Below are 22402 nucleotides of genomic sequence, written 5' to 3'. Positions count from 1 at the left end.
ATGCTGAAAGGTAATGGTAGTGTATGCAATATCAATAACGCTTCAATGCAATAATAAATAATAAATCAACAATGTGAATTAGAAAATACAATGAAATAATGGGAAATATAACAAAATACGTAGACTACGTCAAAATTGAGTAAACTTCCACAAAAATATGCCTAATTTGACAATGGTTACGTTCACACAACTCCCGCACAACGCAATGAGCCGCTCCCTACTATCAAATAAATATTTAAGTCTTCGAAAGGCCAAATAAAGTGTATGCAATCAATTGTGCTATAAAAGTGTTTTCAGACCTTCCGATTAATGGTCCAGTATTAATCAACTTATTTGCTAGGTGATAGCCGCTCAGTACGTTGAGTGGACATCGTGTGGATGGATCCACTTTCTATAGTAAAAATATGTCGAATACTCGTACATAAAATATGTTAAAAAAATCAAAAATGTAAAAATAATATCGAATATGTTAAATACATCGAATATAAAAATTTGAAAAACATATTAAAATATGTCGAATATGTAAAAATTAGTCCAATGTGTCAAACATGTAATTTACCATGAATTCGACGTTATTGTCAGGACTGTCAGCATCGTCGATAAAGGGGTCGTCATTGCAGAGGATATCAAAGCAGAAGCCGGAGGGTGGTGAGTAGCGGTTGAACAGGATCCCGTTGAACAGGTCCGAACTCGCTCCTGGGGAGAATGGCAAAAATATTGTTAGGTGGCAAAATTTATTATGATTATCTGTGTCAAAAATATCAAAAAGAATGTAGAAATCATCAAATATTTTCAAAACATAAAATTAGGTCGGTAACATCATATATTTAGAAATGGTTTACGTCAAAAATATCAAAATCTAAGTAAAAACTTACGCCAAAAATAACAAAATCCAAGTAAACAAATCAAATATTTTAAAACGGTTTACGTCAAAAATATAAAAATCCAACTAAAAACATAAAATATATATATAAATGGTTTACGTAAAAAACATCAAAATCGTAAAAAAATACAAAGTGAAAACATCAAATTTACGTTGAAAAGATCAACGTTAAAAATATTTCAAAAACATCAATTATACGTTGAAAACTTCAACGTTAAAAGTATATTATAAAAAACATCAAATATGTCAACAACATTTTTTAAAAGTCGACAGCATCAAATTTTTTTATTCATTTTTTATTTTTTTTTTTTTATTTAACGCCCAGAGGGCTTTTACATGGTGGGTAGTATAATTTTAATTTGACAAATACTTTCAAACATAAAAAATAAGAATAAAATTACATTTGATAAAAGCTATGTAACAAGTTATACAAACACAAGAAACAAAAACGGAAAATTACAGCTATTTGTAGGTTTACATGATGTGTTTAGGAGTATTGTTGAAATAAATGTTTTAAATGATCCACAAAACTTGCCAAGTTGGTATTGAATATGTCAACATCACCCAAGTAATGATTTCCCATGGTGTGAAGTCGTTGTATCGGAGAGTGGGCAATGTAGTTACGCTTATGTGTGCTGCTGTAGAATATTGTATTTTGTCGTGTTGTTACTGTGGGTGTATGTATGTTTATAAGTTGCAGGAGTTCACAACAGTCGAATTTAGAGTTAAGTATTTTGAATAAGAACGTTAAATCGTTAAAAAATATGTCAAAAAATGACAAAAACATAAAATATGTCAAAAATACCTAAATCATCGCTGCCTCTCCATATCATCTCCATCTGCTTGTTATTCATGCGGACCTGCTTGTCCTGGAAGTCAATCCTACCGAGCAACAAGCCGTCGTAGCCCATGGCCTTGTAAAGGTTGGCCATTTCGCGCGAGTGCCCGAACGGGTCGATCTGCCAACCAGCTCGCGGCCTGCCGCACGTGCCAAAGGTATCATTCAATTTCCTGCAAAAGATCGTTTGCAAATAATTGGGATTAGACTTTTTTGTAAAAATTAAAACTAGATTAACTTTGGCGATGCAATGCAAAACGATAAACGGGTTTGCGGTTTCACGTTCTTGTGTTCATTGCATCTGGACAAAACTAATTAATAACATTCATTGGGCAAGGGAAATCCAGGAGACAATAGTGGACGACAGGTGGCTTACCTCAGTCCCCAAGTGAACTGGTCCACGATGCTCTGGTAGTTCGTGGCAGCCTCGTCGTTCATAACCCAGGCCCCTCCAGTGAACTCTAGCCGCCCCTGATCCACCGAGAGACGGACATCAGCTCGCATCTGCTCACCCTGTTCTTGCCACCAGCGAAAGAAGAAATATGATTCCACATAAATGAATCTGAAAGACATCAATTTTTGATATAGTTTAATGACCTCTGTTATTTGCATGGTCACTAGCAATTTGGGAGGCTGGTAAAAAAACATCTCTGCCATAAGTGGCAAGTTACAGCTACTGACTAAGCAAGGGTACCCGGGTCCATGCACCTTTTACCACTAAAAAGGAAGTTCATTAGTTCGTGAGGTCATTAGCCATAAGTAATTTATTCCGACTTCGTTAAAGCATTTGACAAAGAAAACCAAATAATTCTTCTCAATGAACAAAATAGGGGAAATTTTTGTAATGGATAAAGAGCTATCTAATTAATAAAATTCTACAAGTAAGAAATAAGTCTAACCTATTATACCAATTCATGGGCAGAAGTGGTGTACCTCAAGGGCCGCATTTAGGTCCAATACTTTTTTTAGTGTTTATAAATGATATCGATGATTATAATGTTAAAGTGTTGTTTTTCACCGACGATCTAAATCTATTTAAACTAATAAAAATCATATATTCTTCTTTAGTTCTAAGTCAAATCGAATTTAATCCCCTCACTTTAAAATCCACTCCGATTCCATTGAAAAAATCAGCATAAATTTCTAAAATATATTTAACTTTAAACTCGGCCTACCAATAGATACTACAAATTGCAACCACTTGATGAAAGAATTAAAATTATTAAAACTCGCAGACAGAAGACTCGTTTCCGACTTGACTTTTGTTTTTAAAATTGTTAATGGAAATTTAGACAGACATGATTTATTCATCCAAATTACCTTCAACATACCAACTTGAACTAGTCGATGAAAAATTATTTTTAATTGCAACAACAATGTCAGCACTGAATCATTTAGATACCTAGATTGCATGCAATTGGCAATAATTTCACAGAAATTGTAGATTTACAATAAAGTTACAAGAAGGCTATAGTAACATACCTCAATAGTATTAATAACTAAGCTAAGCATAATACTATTCTTTAGTATATCATTTTTAGAATGAATATTTCCATCGAATATATAAATTATAATAACTTACGTGCTGAAACCAGACTCCTAAAATTATCAGATAGAAGAGTTTTAACTGATATTTAAAGACATGTGTTCAGGATGCACTTGCCCACCAGCCGCGGGCGTGCCAGATCGGGAGAGGATAGTTTGGAGAGACCCTTTGACCTCTCCACCCATCGCCTTGTGTCGCAGCGGGAGGGTTATATTCATTCATCCGTTACTCCTGCTCACACTGATCTCTAGATTCCTACCCACCCCTCATACCCTTTACCTTCCTAGAACTTCCTCTCCTTCCTTCCCTTTAAAAATACCTGTTCGTACCTAGCATCGTATTACCTACACCTTTCCTTTGATTCCCTTGATGAATCTTATTGTTGCCCACCTACCCAATTCCCACCTTTCCTATGCCGACTTAGTGTAACTTCAGTTCAGTTGAAAAAATCGTCCTGTCAACATCTAGCTGTGAAAACGCGGAAGAATAGAAAAAGCTAAGTCGGCATATCCGAAGTTTCCATTCCTATTGTATTCCGCGGTGCGACGGTGCTTTTCCTTCCCCAACAATACCTTCCACACAGAATCCCCAAAGATGACATAGGCACTGAGTGAAATTATTTTTCTCAGAGCCTCCTGCAAGGGGTTAAAAAAAATACGCACAGCACCACTTTAGTTTTGACAACCTACAGTTTCTATCCATTTAAATTATTATAAAAACAAAATTCTTACTTTCTATAGGGATTCTTCAACAACGAGCAGACAACGGAGTCTAAGATATACTGGACTCCAGCCCGTTGTGTAAATATGTCACCTGAAAATTAACAAACGTTTAAATTTATAATTATAACTTAACATACATATTTGGAAAAAATATATAATAGAAGAGCTGGGTCAATCGATCGTCGCTCACGACCCACTAGAGTCTAGAGCAAGGCTGCCCAACCCCAGGCCCGCGGGCCACATTGTGGCCCGCGAACGAATTATAAGTGGCCCGCGTGAACCATTTTCAAAAAACCCGCCAATTTGAAAAAGTGTCGCGGACCCGCGGTAAAACAAACAATGCAGCTTGCGCGCGGTCACCAGTGTTGCCAACGAAGGCGATTTATCGCTGCGTCCGAAATGGAATCCTGTAGCCACCCCCCCCCCCATGGAATTCGAAAAATTGTTGTGGGGAATCACATATGACGTCTTTGGATGCGCGGAATTTTTCTGTCAGCGAAGTTCCGTAACAACCCCCCCCCCCCCCATGGATTTCAAATATTTTGTGGGGAGCACTCATTTTGAATTTTGTTTTGTGGGGAATTATGTTTTATAGAAATTCTCTAACAACCCCCCCCCCCATGGAAATAGGAACCGTCAGGTATTCAGTGGCCCGCCAGTGATTCAAAATCGTAAATTTCGCCCAACTGTTAAAAAGGTTGGGCAGCCTTGGTCTAGAGTCTAACGTCTCACTGAGAGTCGGGTCGTGTAAACACGCTCTTTGAGCGCACCATTCCAGGTCATACACGTCCCGAAACCCGATTACCCGTCACTGACTACTTTCATTTTCATTTGAAATGTGTAGGTAATATATTCGTAGCATGAATTTATATTTTTTTATCAAACCTGTTACCGATCAACATTCCGGCAATCGGAAACTAAATATTATAAATATTATGAATATTATAAGTGTCTTGTGGTCCTGACCCACGGCATATTCTTGACTTGATTCGACTTGTCACTTTATTTTCTTATATTATATCTACCAAATGTCTTTGCTTTCATGTACCTTTGTCTACTCCTGAATTTTTCATTTTACTTTATTCGTGTTATTATTTTGTAATTTGGACGATTAGGTCGCGAGAATGGATCGTATGAATTAAATGCGCAAGCCTGGTTTCGAACTCGCATCTTCTATATTTTTTTTTATTTGGTACTTACAGTATTTTTTACATTTCAAAGTTTTCCAGTAATGTTGGCCTCACTGGGTGGGTTGCCCGTGCTGAGGCCTTCATTTCATAATATGAAAATATAATCTACATAATACATTTAAAGAGAAAATAATACATTTAAAATATAATCTTGTGTGTTTGTTAGTGATGTGTGTTTATATTGGTTTTGTGTGTTACGTGTAGGTTTTATTTTGATTTTATGCTATGAAATTTTGGTAATATTGTCTTTTTTGTGATTCTATTTTCATGGTGCAAAGTTCAATTATGTAAATAGTAAAAAGAACGGGCCCTAGTATGCTTCCTTGTGGAACTCCATATGTAATCGGCAGTGGTTTACTAGTATGGTTGTTGAAGGCTGTACGATTTTGTTCGCCTGCAGAGGTAATCATGTCATGCTAGAGTAACAAATAACACTTACTGCCATAGTAGTATTGTTCCACTGTTTTCAGCCAACCGACATCATCGTGTGTGTGGGCAACAATGTGAACGTTGGTCACTCCCTTTTTGACGGGGTGACAGGCCTGAAACATAAAAAAAAAACATCATTATTACCTACAACAATTGGATTTAGGAGTCACCTCTAGGCTGGAGCCAAAAATACCTTATTCCCAACTGCTCCCCGCTGTCTATAGCCAGTGAAACCATGGCTTCCATAATTGAGGAATGTTGTAATGATAAAAAAGAAAACTTTTATTATGAATCAAACACCTTCAGAATTACAAAAAATACCTCAATTGGCGATGCAATAGTCTTACTGGCTCCAGATGGTTGGGATTATTTGAGGTAAGGACAATGTATGGCTCTGTAGAAAGTATTCAAAAAGAAGAAGAAGCTGTTTTGAAAGCGAGATATGTAAATCCGAATGTTGGAGGGAGCGCGCTAATATTAAAAACGATAAAAAAATCAAATATTTAGAAAACACGACTAGTTTAAAATATACCAACAATCTTTCGACGAACGTCTAAAGTAGCATTTAAAGAAACACAATGATTTTTTTTAAATATACCTATACAGGTTGTATCGGCACGTACCCGATAAACTTTAACCAGCTATTCCTTAGCACATTTGGAGTAAAAAATCTTATGTGCACTTTGCTGTCCGGTAACGTTTTTTTTAATAAAAAATGTATTATTCATATTTTCACCACATGTCGCCACTGTTTTATCTTTTGTCAAAGTTTGAAAACCTATCTGGCAATATTTTATTCGAATTCCGTTGAATAATGCACGTGCGTACTTATATTGGCCCACTTTTACAATCACAACGAAATGGCACGGCACCATTCGTCTCATTTTTAACTATTATTATTTAGTGTGTGCGAAAGAGCGAAGACGCTTTTCGACATACTTGCTCATAACAGCTGTTGAACACGAAAAGCAATGCCAATGACAGTGATGTAGTGTGGATTTTTTTTTGTTTTTAATTGAAATAAAATGCTACCGGACCTCAAAGTGCCCATAACATTTTTTACTCCAAATGTGCTAAGGAATAGCTGGTTAAAGTTTGTCGGGTTAGTGCCGATACACCCTGTATAACTAAACAAAACGTGTTTTTAATAATTTTCGGAGTTTACTTTGTGATTTTTTTCTATCGAGGGAATTTCATATAATTACCATTTCAGGCATGATTTGAGATTTTCACTGCCAAAAGTATTATAGTGATTTGTTTTTGGGGTTTTATGCCGTGTTGCGCTACCTCCTTCTTTAGCCAACGTTTCGGACAGCATTGCAGTGTCCATCATCAAATCAGATGTGTACATATGTGCGTCCTGATGATGGACACGTAGCGTAACACGGCATAATACCCCAAAAACTTGTATTTTTTTTATTTATTTATTTAATACATGTTACATTATTATGAAATTTACATAAAGTAGATATAATGAATCACCATACTAGGCGGCTGCCTGTTTCATGGTGACCAATTGAGTGTAATTAATTTGTATGAAATAGGAAATCTAGTGTAAACATATGAAATTAGTAACTATAGATGAAGCTAAAATTTTGGAAAAATTGTAATAAAAAGTAGAAGATAGAAATTAGAAAAGAGAAAGAAGTAAATTAGCATTAGATTGTAAAAATGTACATAATTATATATATAATTTTTAATATGTGTGCATGCAAGCACACATGTGTATATAGCAGCAGACATACCTATATACATATAACAGCACATGTATACATACACCCATATGACGCATCCTCACGCATATAAACAATATATACACCTCTATCTGAGTACTTGGAATAGTAATAATATAATATTTGTATAAATGTATAGTTATTATTTTAACATATATATATTTTTAAGAAGTGTTTGCAATTTGGAATGCGGGTATGGGTACCGCCGCCCCGGGAACCATTTATTTTAAAACCAACACCCGTGCCATAGGTCACCCCAAGTGACTTAGCAGGGGTGACCGAATTCAAGGGGTAAGGTTTGTCTAGTTCTTGGCGGCGGATGCATTTTCCCTTCTATTGCGTGGCGGGCCGGACTCTCTCGACACATCGCCTTGCACCGCAGTGGGAGGAATGAATTCATTCGTCCGTCCCTACTAAACATAGTGATCCCTAGATTCCTCTCCTTACTTTACCTAAAAGACTTTCCACACAGTATCCCCACAGATGACAAAGGCTCTGAGGTTTTTTTCCTTCAACGCCTCCAGTGTGGAGCTAAAGTTAAAAAAAAAAAAAAAAAAAAAAAACTGCTATTTTGAAAAGTTAAAACAATATTGAACGATTGTAAAAAAAATCCTCCATGATTAGATGAAAAATAAATCGTGTAAATAACTAATTAAAAAAGTTACTAGATGTAAAAAACCGTGCAATTTTTATAACTTCATTTAATTAATTGCTTTTTATAATTGACATCTCCTTGCAAAGGACATTAAACTTTCTTTAATTTATTAATGTTTTACGATTGACATTGCTTTGCACGGAACATAAATAAAAATTGTTTTATCTAATCTTCGTCTACAATATTTCAATGTAGAATTAATTTCCAATCTTTAAAATGGTATGTACAGGATTTTCCAATAAGATTTGTTATTTTGAATAGCCCGCTATTTCGGTAGATGTTACTTTTGAAGTTGTCATTTGACAAGTAGAAACTACGCCATTAATAAAAATGGAACGATACACGCTTCAACAACGCATTGAAATTATTAAAATTCACTTGAGTGAATCAAATGCAAATCATCTTGAGTAATGAGGCCCATTTCAACAAGCAAAATTGTCGCATCTGGGGCTCGAAAAACCCAAGAATTATTGTTGAAAAGCCTATTTATCCTCAACGTGTGACTGTTTGGTGCGCTTTATGGTCCGGCGGAGTCATTGGACCTTACTTTTTAGAAAATGAGGCTGGAGCAACAGTTACGGTGAATGGATTGCGCTATCGAGAGATGATTAATGATTTTTTATGGCCGGAATTGGATGGTATTGATCTGGACAACGTTTACTTTCAACGAGACGGCGCTACGTGCCACACAAGCAACGACACCATTGATCTTTTACGATTGAATATCAAAATAACACCTCTTATTGGAAAACCCTGTATAATATTGTTGGTGACCCGACAGTTGATCCATCGATAGTTTGCCCCCGGATACTTGATCCCTCTGCCAGTTGATCCCTCTGATCTCCATTGGTAAAGTAAGTAAGCAGAAAGGATGATATACATTTATTTGTAGGCTTCGCGAGTGAAATCTTAAAAGACCTTTTTTTTTAACATTATTTCTGGCTTTCACCCTTTAAGGGTGTTCTTGGCCATCATTTAAAATTATTGAGAAATGAAAGGTGAATTTAAATATTAATTTTATTTAAATGGGCAAATTTCAAAATTATAATGAAAATTGGAGTCGAGTTCAGACTTAGAAGAGATGAGATGTTGAATGGAGGGGAGGCAATTTTAGATAAGGCTTGATAGAAGAGAGGATATTTGTTTAGAGAGGGACAACCAAAAAATATGTGATCTAAAGTTCCCACTTCTAGACCACAGAATGTACAATCTGGGGAGTCAACAACGTGAATTTTAAAAAGATGGGAAGGAACGGAACAATGTCCGATCCTCATTCGAATGAGTGAAGAAATTTCTTTTTTGGAAAAATGAGGGAATTGCTGAAACCACGGTTTTGATGGAATAGTTCTTTGTATTGAGGCATAGCAGGCTCCCTTGGATTGACTAGCAATGTGCCAATACTCTGCCCAAACATTGCGGGATCTATCTTTGATGATGGAAAAAATGTCAGATAGGGGAATGTGGTTTACGAGGGTAACAACAGGGTTGGACGCTCCTTGTTTGGCCAAGGCATCCGCAATATCATTACCCATGATACCAACATGTCCAGGAATCCAAATCAGAGTTACAGTTTTACCAGAGCTTTGAATGGAGGCTATCATCTCTCGAATAAGGCATACAAAGTGATCATCAGGATGAAGAAGAGGACTGGATTTAAGTTTTTGGAGGGAACTGAGAGAGTCAGAGAGAACGAGGGAATGTTCGAAATTATTTTTGATTATATATTTGAGAGATTCTATTATTGCAATGCACTCGGCTGAAAATATTGAAAATTGATTTGAAATTGAATGAAATATTCTGTCATTACAATTATTGTGGTAAACGTTAATACCTATACCACAGTTAGGAGAGTCGGGAGATTTGGATCCATCAGTAAATAAAAGAGAAAAGTTGGGCCATTTAGATAAAATAATGTCATTTAACATATTATTGACAGTTCGGGCCGGGAGATTGGAATGACTTTTAAGGATTCCGATCCCTTCTATTATTGTTGGGGATAGGGTGACGTGACTATATTTTAATTTGTATAAGGGAAGTAGATCATTTTGGATGATGTGAAGCTCTGAGAGAGACTTAAAATTTTTACAGATGTCAGGAAGAGGTTTAGTTGAAGCTCTGATTGTAGATGAATGGGTTGAGTCAATGAACAAAGAGACGCTGGGGATAACCTGATGACATTTAGAATTTAAACATTTAAGAACAAATTTGTCAGCAAATAGTTGACGCCTTAAATAAAGAGGAGGATCAGAACATTCTACTTGAAGGGAATTGATGGGTGACGATTGCATCGCTCCAGTTATAATTCGCAAAGATTTAGATTGAATTTTGTCTAATTTATCAAGTACATTTTTTGAGGCAGTACTAAAAAGTGGGCAGGCATAATTGAGATGGCTTCGAATAAGTGCGTTGTAAAGCAACTTAATGCAAGTAGGGTGAGCTCCCCACCAAACGCCAGATAAGGATCTGATGATATTTAAATTTTTTTCGCATTTAGTAACTAAATTATTAATATGGGAAGACCATTTAAGTTTCCTATCAAATGTTACTCCCAAAAATTTTACTTCAGAAGCGTTGGGGATTGGAGAATTTTTAAATAAAATTTGAACGGGGGGGTTTTTATGGCGGTTTGAGAAGGTGACACACTGAGTCTTTTGGATTGAAAGTTCAAAACCATTTAAGGTGAGCCATGTGCAAAGGGCATTCATGGCTTCGTTAAGATATTTGACGGCGAGAGGGATGATTTTGGATGATAAGAAGAAAGCTATGTCATCTGCGAACTCAATAACTTTTACTTGTGGGGGAATAGTGACATGCATATCATATGTGTATATATTATACAGTAAGGGGGACAATACATCGCCTTGTGGTAAACCCTTCCAAACAGACCTACTTTGAGGAGAAATATCTGGAAGTTCAATGAAAATTTTTCTATCTAGAAATAGATTAATAATAGATTGGACAAACATGGGGGGAAGGCCAAGGCCTAGAAGTTTTTTTTTCAGGATTGGGATGGAAACATTGTCAAAGGCGCCTTCTATATCTATAAAGACGGCAAGACAAACTTCCTGTTTATAAATTGATAAATTAATATCAGTGCTGATGATGGCAAGGTTATCTTGAGTGGATTTTTTTTTCCTAAATCCAAATTGAGATGGAGAGAGAAGCTGTTTACTCTCGACAAAAAATTCTAATCGGTTTTTAATTAATTTTTCATAAAGTTTACTGAGGGTGGATGAAAGAGCGATCGGCCTGTAGTTGGATCCAGAATTTGGTGATTTGTTTGTTTTTAAAATAGGGATGATTATTTGACAACTCCAGTCATCAGGCATTATACCAGTCTGGAAGATTTTGTTTAAGATGCTTAAGAAGTGGTTTAGAACATTATCATTACTATTTTTGATTATGCTGTAAGGTATACCATCTCTGCCTGGAGATGAGTCCTTGACTATTGATAAACAATTTTTTAGCTCAATTAAGGTGAATGGAGAGTCTAGCCAATGATTAGACATAGGAGTATTATAGATAGGCGTTATTTCATCTAAGTTAGGTACAGAAGGGGGGGCAATTTTGTCCAAGAATTCATCTATCCATTTAAAATGAGACGCTCGAGGAGATGGTGAACTGAAGGAGGATCGAAATCTTCGGATCATAGACCAAACTTCCGAAATTGGAGTGTTCGGAGATACTGAACTGCAGAAGTTGTACCACCCAGATCTTTTTTTTGACCTCAATACCCTTTTGGCATTGGATTCAGCGTTTTTGTATATAAGATAGTTCTCCATAGTCATATTGTAACGATAGGAAAGAGATTTAGCTTTCCGAATTCTTACTACTTTGGAACATTCCTCATCCCACCAGGGAGTTGGAGGGAGTTTTTTTAAAAGAGATTTAGTTTTAGGGGGAGGATTTGATTTATTTATTGCAGTTATGAGCATTGATTTGAAGTTATTATAGTCATCTTTGACGGAAAATATATTGGTGTCGGGTAAATTTAGTAGGAACTTGTCCATATGAGAGTTAAATTCATCCCATTTGGTGTGTTTCGTTTTAATCTTTGTCGAAATATGAGACTTGTCCGATTGGAAAGAAGTTTGATAAGTAATGGTGATCGGGAAATGATCACTGGAGCAAGGGTCGGGGGACACCACCCACGAGGAGAGAGAAGCCAGACTAGTAGAACATATCGAGAGATCCACTGCACTGGGGTTTGTGCTGGGGCGAGAGATCCTAGTAGGAGATCCGTCATTCAAAAGGAAAAGGTTGGATTGATCTAGGAAATCCATCACACTTCGACCATCTCGGTCGGAGAATGCAGAACCCCAGACGGGGGAATGGGCATTAAAATCGCCTAATATAAAGAAAGGAGGGCTTAGTTGACTTACAATTTGCAACCAAATTTGTTTATTGAAGTGGGCTGTTGGGGGAAGATAGACTGAAATAAAGGATGTGTCCTTTATTTTAGCTGCAACCATTTGGAAGTCAGTATTGGGGGGTTTGATATTATTTATTGGGGAAAATGATATGGATTTCTTAATAAAAAGGGCAGCACCGCCGCCCGAACCTTCCGGGCGGTCGTCGCGGAGACAGGAATACCCTCCCACATTAAAGTGGGTGGATGGAGTAAACCAAGTCTCCGAGATAGCAGCCAAAGAAATAAAGTTGGAATTTAATAGGTTAAGGAGATCAGATTTGTTAGAAATAGCACTTCGGCTATTCCACTGAAGTATTCTGACATCCTGAAGAGTCATTTTGAATAAATGATTTTAATGTGGAAATAATAGTAGCAGCGTTGGACGGTAGATTAGTTTGAGAAGAAATAAGGTCAATTAGAAGCATAATGAGAGTTTGGATAAATGAAGAATTGTCTTGGGAGAGTTTTTCAGAAAGTTTTAGAGAGTTCATTGAGGACGGATTATAATTATTTGCACACCCATTTGTGGCATTTGAAAGAGGTGAACCATTGGGATTTAAGAGCAGTGAGTTGTGTTGTTGCTGATCGTATCCAGGAGCCGGTTTAGAGATATCGTTTTTGTATGTGAATTTAGTTGAACGAGAAGAAGTTGTTGTAGAAGAGGGAAGAGGGTTGGATGAGGAGTTGCTGGATAAAGCCTCAGCAAATGATTTTTTGACAGGCGGGAATAGTTTAGAAGCCTGCAGAAAAGACAAGTTCTGAGAGGCCATAGAAATTTTTATATTTTTTTGGCGAGATTGTTCTGGGCAAGAAGTGTTGATAGCTGTATGTGAGCCTGAGCAGTTAAAACATTTGGGTGAGGAGGAAGAAGGACATTGGTCAGCTGCGTGGTTTTCTCCACATTTAAAACATCTGGGTTGAGATCTGCATGCAGCTTTGGTATGACCAAAACGGCAGCAATTGAAACATTGAGTGGTGGGATATGTATACATTTCAACTGGTAATGAGTTGAAGAATAAATATATATGGGAGGGAAGAGATTGACCTTCAAAGGTGATAACTACAGATTGGGAGGGCTTCCAGGAAATTATACCCTCAGAGGAGTCCTTGTAATTTAGCCTCCTGGCTTTTATGGGATTGCCAATGTGTTGGGGGGTTGAAAGTGAAGACAGAATTTCTTCGATTGACAGATCGGTCGAGATACCTCTGACCAGGCCCATGCGAGTGACATTGAAAGTAGGGATATATGCCTTGAACTTTGAATTAGATGAAATGAAGATATTTTTGATGAAACTGTTGGCAGCTGACCCTGAGAGGAATTCGACGGAGATTCGGAAGCGACCCTCGGCTTTTACACCTCCAGGCTTGATTGAAAGGTTCTTGCTATTTGATAGGAATTTTCCAAATTCAAGAGGGTGGATGGTTTTTCCTTGCTCAGTTTTTTGGGCGTATACTATGAATGGGCCACGGGAATGAGGAGAATAAAAGTTTGTTGGAGGAAGTTGAGAAAGTGCTGGTGGGGATTGTGAAGTCGAAGGAGAGTCAAGTTTTATTGGGGAAGAAGGAGTAAATTTCCTTTTTTTGGTAGAAGTCAAAATGACAGAATCACTGTCAGAAATTTCTCCATTTTCCCCGTCTGGGGGGTCTGGAGAAGGATCTGGGGGCTTTGTAGGGGGTCCAGGAGGGAAATCTTCCTCCATTATTCACAACAGTAAACAACTACAATAATAGTATGGAAAATGACAGAAGTAAAAAAAGGTTATAAATATCTGGAAATCAGCAGCGAAAAGTGACTCCTGGATGATCAGGAGGGAGAAGAAACCTCAAGGCACAACACACTACACTTTTTTTTGCCAGAAAACAAAAAAGAATGGTAAAAAATTAATTTTAGATACAGCAAAACAAAACAACTGATGACAGCCAAATGTTATTGTTGCAATCCAATTATGTATTTAAAAGACCTTGAAATATATTAAAAAAGTTTTTCTCTTTCACGTTTCGTATAGATTTATTAGTGTTATCTTCTTTTTTGATGTAATTTATTTAATTTATTTGGACATTCACGTACATTTTTCTACAAGTCATGAGATACTAAAAATGAAAGTATACATTGTTAATGTAGAATGTCCTTAAATGTATTGGTAATTACGTCTGGGATGAAGTATAATTTTCGAAAATTGCCTTTTGTGCCATGTTGACTGTACATAGTGATTTTGTAAGTTTTTTAGTCTATACCTAAAAAGGTTGAGAAACAATGGTAACAGCACTTCATTGTGGACTATACATAGAAAAAAATATTTATAAATATATTTAACATTAACTCAGAGCCTATGTTATCATTGAGGATGCTACGTGGAGGGTCTTTTGATGAGAGGAAGGGGTGAACGTGGGTTAAACTTGAAAAGACCTACGTTGTTGGAGGGATGAAACACAGACGCCGGCGAATCTTTCAATCACAGCCGATCTGTTGAACTGTTTCTCTGATTTCTCTCATGACAAATGTCAACCAGCATCTATTCAATGTCCAGTATCCTTCCAATCACAGTCCTTCCCAAATATGTAATCACGACTACCACCCTACAAATTACCTAACAATCAACCCCCACTAACATCAAGCTACTTTACAATCAAGATATCCACAACCACAATACTCGGAATAACAATAAAATCCGCACTACGAAATAAGGAATAAAATCTCTTCACTATATTGCCTACACACTCTATAACTCTGTTCCAGATATGTATAAAAACAGCCAGCATAATCCAAAAATTCAAAGTAAGGCTTTAAAAGAATATTTTTTTTAAACATATAAATACGTAATTCTTGTCGTGTTGTACTTTGTTTTTGATTCTTTCTCTCTCCTTTTTTATCCTCTGTTTTTGTAATCGAGCATAATCTATTTTAGCAATGTATTAGTGGGTAAGTACCTTCTTGTAAATTCCTACCTTGGCTTTGTGCTTATGTGTATATCCCTGTCTTTTTTCTTTTTGTTTCTTCTTCTTTGTTCTACTTAACCTGCCTTTTTCTAATTTTGTACTGTTTCGTATGTGAAACTTATAATTTTGATATGAAAATAGCAATGTAAAATTGTACCTATTAACTCGCACCTATGTGTTGTAAGTTCCTCTCGTCCTACAATGAGTTTTGTAACTCATAAAGATTGCTTTAGCTAGAAATAAAAAATAATAAAAACCGTGTTTGTCATTTTTCCCGACTATGCACCAGAGCCGAAAGGATCAATGAGGCTTGTTCCTCGGAACATCGTCCATTGTGATCCCGGCAGAACAAGGACATCATACCAACCTGATGCCTGTGCACTAAAGATTGCGATCCGTTTGTCAAGATAGAGGGATCTATCAAACTGACCGCCCATTTCAAGGGGTTTTTAGGTATTTTGGAGCTTCAGACCAGAGCTGGCTGCCAAATTCAACATTCAATATAAAAAAATAAACATGAGAATGATGAAGAACTTACATCATATCCACAGGTGGCTTTGAAACCTGCTTTTTGCGAGTTTTCCTTCGTTGGTTTGGCTGCAGCTATTTGCGTAATTGCCAGCGTTACTAGCCAGAATATTAGTAGCAGCTGCATGATCAGTCAGTTCTGTTGTCAGTCTGTCAGCTGTCAGTCTGTCAGTTTGTCAACTGTCACTTGTAGGACTGAAAGAAAACAATATATTAAATGTGAAGTTGCTTCGTTTAGCTTTGGTGTTTTTTCTGCTATCAACTTGGTGGAAATCACAATCATATACTAATTTATCTGAAATTAGTAGACATTACAGCAGTTAATAAACGAAATAAATGTCGGTCCTACCCGATCGGCATCTGGCAAGGTCGGTAGAACAATTGACTTAGGTCTCTTGGAAGTAATTACGTCATACTAAAAAAAAATTGTTGTTAAGGGTTGATTTTTGAAATAATTTGACGGCGTTTGTAGTTGCCGGTTTGACAATTTTCGGTGTGCGCAAGTATATTTGATATATTGCTAATTAGTTTAAGATATTTCACAAATGATACATTTAAAAAAATAAAGCGAAAAATAAATTAAACATTGCTTGAAATAGCTTTAGCTGTATTTGGTGACCAGATCTGAATATTCTGGTGCTTTATACTTTCTCAAATTTCTCTTCCTCATCTCCTTCCCTTCCCCAAAGATTGTAAACTGAAAAATATGTTTCTACAAAATCAAAAAAATACAAATAGCTGATGTGTACCTGGCGTTACTGGGAGTTATCTTTAGGATATAGACATATACTCTGTAGGTATTTTTAAGATGTACAATTCCGTAGTACATTGTTTTGATATATCTCTTAAGGTTTAGACAGCGTTAACAATGTAGTGCCCGAAAATATATTTGTACGACTTGACTAAAAAACATTGACTTTTCTCTACTTTATTTAAATTTAATATCAATGAATTATATATTTAAACCTTCCGGAAGAAATTATCTAAATGATAGTGAAAACCCTATCCAAATCCGTTGCGTAGTTTTGAAGAACCATAATAAAATAATAAAATAGTTCGAGTTGTGTATCGCTTGTCTAAATTTCAAAAGATCATTTTTGTAATTTGATCATTTTCCTAGCACATACATCAATTCCATTTTTGAAAACTTCACACAAGTACGCACAAGGAAATTAAATACAAATCGACTTACTGTAATATAGTTTTATAATTTTGTAGCACAACTTATTGCGCTGGATACAAATTTCATACTAAACTGACTGAATTCAAATTTGTAACTTCGAAAGTTCGAACATTGTAGGTACTATAATTTCAAATTGCACTGAATTAGTAGACATCTAGAACGCAATGGCAGATCAATATTTTGCGCAAGAAGTGTACGTCTTCAGTGGTCGATGGGTAAGGCTCTCAACTAGCAAGCTGGAGGTCACGGGTTACAAATAAACTTCATTTCACAAGTTACTCATTTAAAATAATTTATAGTATATTTTCTGGGAAGATACTCTCAATATCGCCTTGGTGTAAGACCTCCATTCAGAATTGAAACGTTGTTTAAAATTGCTTTAGCCGTGTTTGGTGACCCATCTTCCTCTTCCCTCATCTCCTTCCAGCCTCACAACAGCCTCCCCTCTCACATCTTCCACTCCCTTTATCTACCTCAATTGGGGATACCATGGAAAAAATTTAGCCTTCAGCGCTTGTGTCTTTGTAAGATTTACTTACTCCAGTTGGAAATTCCATAGTTCCACAGGTTCCGATGTTATTGAGGATTTGGGACTTATAAAATCTTAATTAGGTACATTTAAAAACAAAAAAAATCATGTCCACAAGTGGTGTACCACAAGGGTCGCATTTAGGTCCAATAGTTTTTTACTGTTTATTTGACAACTGAACTAACTAACCGTCACGCCGTTTTTGCAGGGGTAGGCAGAGAGGACGGACCATCAAACAACTTAGTCTTGACACACACTCCTTGCCTTTTTCACTAATATAAACATTCGACTTACGGTTGTTTTTGCAGAGACATAAAAAAAATTACTATTAATTCTGTCTTTGATAGTTTGACAACGACGGAGTGTTTTTTGTTTGTAAATATTACATACGTGAACTGTATACTTCTCCCTGGTCCGCAGTAGGCTGGAGAGTGGTTCGCTTATCTGGAATCCTCATGAGGTGGGGTGCTCCCTCATGTTGGAGAGGGTTCAAAAAAAGTTTCTAAGTTTTCTCTACATGAGGGAGTACGGCCACTTTCCATGGCTCTACCCGACAAACTTTCTTCTGGGCATGCTGGGACTTCACTCCCTGCAGCTCAGAAGGGAGGGGTATGCCGCTACCCACTTATTCAGACTGCTGCGAGGCTATATTGAGAACTCAACCATTTTGGAGCGCGTGAGTCTCTATGTTCCAGATGACTATCTGATGATGACTAGACAACGTCATCATAGATTATTCTATCTTCCTGCCTGCAGAACTAACCTGCCAATTGTTCTCCCGGTAGGGAGGAGTATATTGCTCCTGAACCAAATCTCCTCCGAGATTGATATATTTGGCGTCAGTGAGGAGAGATTCAGAAGGGAAATTCTTCTGATTCTCGAAAGAGTCTCTCCACATTGACGAGATCTTTCACCGCTGCCTGAATTTTTTTTGGAAATTCCAAATTTCTTTTTTTATGTATAAATACTTAAAACAATCTTTTGAAAAAAAATTATAAAACCTATTTTCTTATATGCATTATATCCTAATTTGTAATTGTGTAAAAAATTAATAAAATTTATTATTATTATTATTATACACAAAACCTGCTTTTCGGGACAATTTTACACATTTTTTTATCCATATTGATCAAAATATAAATAAGGAAGTACTAAATAAATACAATTTGCCGCCATTGAAAGGAGCATCAACGTCAATATGCTATACTAACGCATTTAGCCACCCAGTGGAGTATTATGTAGTTGATTATTTATGGAAATGAGGAACTATCTATTAAAAATTTGTGCAGTTAAAAAATAGGTAAAAACTGATAATTTATATAGAATAATAAATCATAATTTACTTACATGAAACTTAATAGCTATAAATTTACAGTATTGTCTTATCGGATGGGTCCTCATTAAAACCCCTACAGACTATGTTTTTAATTCTTTGACTTTAATGTCTCTGAAACAATTATTATTTTATTTATATCTTTCATTAATATTTAAAGTTTTTTATTGATATTTAAACTAAGGAGTTTGTCAACAGGATGTACAGGTTCAATTACAATGTATATATGCACACATAATATATTATTTCTAACTATAAGATATTATACTAAATCTAAATACTTTAATTTTTTGTTTGTGTTTCTTTATTCATAAAAATTTAAATGATTACAGTTTTTTGTTTTCTAAAGCCACCATACTAGGCACATGCCCGTATTATGGTAGCCATATTTCTTAAGATTACAATGTTAAGGCGATGCACTACGTCGTGTAATATTTGATTTATTATGATGTTCAGGCATAAATATTTTTTTTTCCGATTATTTTATAAATAACTTAATTTTTTGCCACATTATAAAATAAAATCATAACCGAAAATGGGTTCGTACGTAGGAGATTTTGAACTTTAAATCAGTTTTCACAGGCCTTTACATTATTTTCTTCTGGGCTTATAAAACAACTTATCTAAAAAATCCTCGATTATTTCAAAGGCCAAGATATATTCTACTCGCAGTATTTAATAAAAGCATCTGAAACATTTCTAGGCGACCAAATTTTCAAACCAAAAACACATGGTTTTGCATTACTACGTATGGCATCGCCTTAAGATGTTAGGATATACAGAAATAAGAGAGAGAAAAAAGATATAAAAATAAAAATAAGAAGAAAACATATGAATAGAATGGAATAAAAGTTCAGTTAATTTAATTTAATGACATGAGACATTCTTTGCAATAGTTCCTTCCCTTTACCAATAGCCAATTCTGAATATTTTTTTATATAAAGATGTTCAGTTTCCGATTTTCTAGTAATCTATATTGAGTGAATTGAATATGTTGGGAGCAATATAGGAAAATTGTCGCTGGGCGAATGCTGTTTTTGTTGGAGGAATTACACATTTTAGGTGTGACGAGTAACGCGTATGAATATTTTTTTTTTGATGATATTTTTTTCCATATGTATATGTATAAGATTAGTATTAATGTAAAATTGACGAATATCTAGGGTTATAAATTTTTTGAAAAGTGGCTCTGATGGGTGTGACGGGTGACATTTGAATATTATCATTAGCATTAGTTTTTGAGTTAAGAGAAAGCTACAAGCCAAAAATGTGTATATTCTTGGTATACCTTATATTGTAGGTAATAGGCATTAAAATCGCTTGACAAACGGAGTCTAGAAACGTTCGATTTCAAGCACAAAACGGGTTTTTATTTATTTAGTAAATAATTCCATAAGAAAGCAAAAAAGTTAATCTAGTGAAACTGTCACAGATAATCTTAGCTATAATACTGTATTTTTTAAAAGTTGTTTCCTTTACGCGTTCATACATTTCTATTGAAAAAAAATATTTTTTAGTAGTTTATATTTATATTTTTTATTGAGTAATTTATATTTTTATTTGTATTCTACTCAAGCGAAATGATAGGAAAACCTTCAATTTATCTTAAGCATATTTTTTGATATTCATAATCTGCACCGATTCGTTATAAAGATTAATCAAAATAGTGATTTAGCATTAAGCTTCGCCTTAAGATCAAGGGACGGAGAATTGAAGATGCACAACTTCCCCATCCCACAATCTCATCTGTAGCAATTGCTTGAAAGAGTGCAAAGTAGACACATTTTCATTTTTTTTAGGTTAAGGATAGATCTGAGAGATCTGAAAATGTAGCATAATTTGCTGAGTCTTCTTGTAGTATAATTGATATTATTTGACAATATTTTCAGTGTCGCCCAAACCTCCAACGGTGTTGGACGCGAGTGAGCGCCGTAAGCGGTAAATAAATAAAATAACACCTTCAATCCAAGACAAATTATATAAATACATAAATTTACGGAAAATATATTTTTAACCTGGAAAAATGGAGGAAGCGGTTGATCCGCATGCCTTCATAACAAAGGCGAAACAAAACATAAGTGACCTACATACAATCATAGAAGAAAATAAACTTACCAAAGAAACCAAATCAAAAATGATGAAAGAAATAAATAACATCATGGAAATGATATCGCACGTGGCAATAGAATTAGCTAAATTACAAGAAAAGTGTGATATTCAAGAAAAAAACCAAGCACAAAAATACCCATTTTCATACTCTTCTGCAGTAAAAAACTTAATATCACAAACGCAAGAAAAACGATTTCCTATAATAATTAAAAGCTTAAAAGAAGAAGACACTGAAAAAATAAAAGAGAAAATACAAAAGATTAAAATTTCACAGTTGGGAATTCGAGTATGCGAAATTAAAAAAACAAAAAAAAACCTTATAATAACATGCCCAGAAAAAGAAGACGCAAAAAAATTAAAAGATAAGATAAATGAAGTCGACAAAACCATAATAGCGGAGGTACTTCTGAAAACGGATCCATGCGTAATATTCAAAGGTCTTGACAAAGACTATACTGAAAAAGAATTCTTAGAAGACATCATTGAACAAAACAACGACATCAAAATGATATGTGAAAAATACCAAGACAAAGAAATATTACAAGTTAAGGCCATCATTACAAACAAAAAAACTAACAGCAAAAACTTAATACTACAAACAAATCCCGAAATGAGACTACATCTTATTAATAATAAAAAAATTCATCTAGGATTCATGAGAATCTATGTAGAAGACTGCAGTCCTCTTACCCAATGTTTCCACTGTCAAAGATTTGGACACACAGCACAAAAATGCTACAATAGAATGAATAAACCAACATGCAAGCACTGTTCAGAAGATCATCCCATCTCCGAGTGTAAATCCCTGGAACTGCCACCCAAATGCGCTAACTGCAACTCAGCTAACAAGAAGAAAGAAATAAACTCCTTGAACAGTAAAATGAATGAAGTAGACCACCGAACAAACAGCGAAACATGTAAGTTCCGATCTTACATGCTTAAATTAGCCAAAGAAAGAATTAACTACGACATTGAATAAAAATCTTATAAATAATTTTGTAAAATACAACCGAAAATGCATTAAATGGATGATTTCTCAAATAACGAATTAGAGTTAAATATTAAAATTCAAGAATATGAATGTATATGTACCGATTCGTGTAACAAAATTATTTCTAAAAACATCAATGATATAATTATTATGCACATAAACATCCGTAGCGCTCAAAAAAATTTAGATGAATTAATTCTAAAAATAAATAATTTAATTAAAAAACCGGACTTTATAGTGTTATCCGAAACATTTACAAACGATGAGTCACCGTCTTATCACTTACCTGAGTACAACTATATTTCTACCAAATTAGACATCAATAAAAATTCGGGAATAATAATATTTGCAAGCAATAAATTTAGTATTGTTAACATAATAGAAC

At 35.3% G+C, this 22402-nt stretch overlaps 1 protein-coding gene across 1 annotated transcript in view; it reads right to left on the bottom strand.

Annotated features, from left to right (window-relative positions):
- LOC149415938 (lysosomal alpha-mannosidase-like) overlaps positions 1-18482 on the bottom strand; it is a 48706-nt gene extending 30224 nt beyond the window's left edge. Inside the window, exons 1-6 of the mRNA XM_089641766.1 lie at positions 18348-18482; positions 5613-5721; positions 3999-4080; positions 2098-2283; positions 1689-1894; positions 560-696 (exon numbers count right to left, since the gene is read on the bottom strand). Coding sequence (XP_089497892.1) covers positions 560-696; positions 1689-1894; positions 2098-2283; positions 3999-4080; positions 5613-5721; positions 18348-18482 — 855 coding nt within the window. The remainder of the gene's footprint in view (positions 1-559; positions 697-1688; positions 1895-2097; positions 2284-3998; positions 4081-5612; positions 5722-18347) is intronic.
- Positions 18483-22402: the final 3920 nt, after the last annotated feature.

The sequence above is a fragment of the Hesperophylax consimilis genome, chromosome 17, assembly GCF_061612785.1.
Source record: "Hesperophylax consimilis isolate HC1 chromosome 17, BYU_Hcon_1.0, whole genome shotgun sequence".
In the NCBI taxonomy this organism is placed as follows: Eukaryota; Metazoa; Arthropoda; class Insecta; order Trichoptera; family Limnephilidae; genus Hesperophylax; species Hesperophylax consimilis.
The sequence above is the reverse complement of the archived record's forward strand: the minus strand, read 5'-3'. Positions and strand labels throughout refer to the sequence as shown.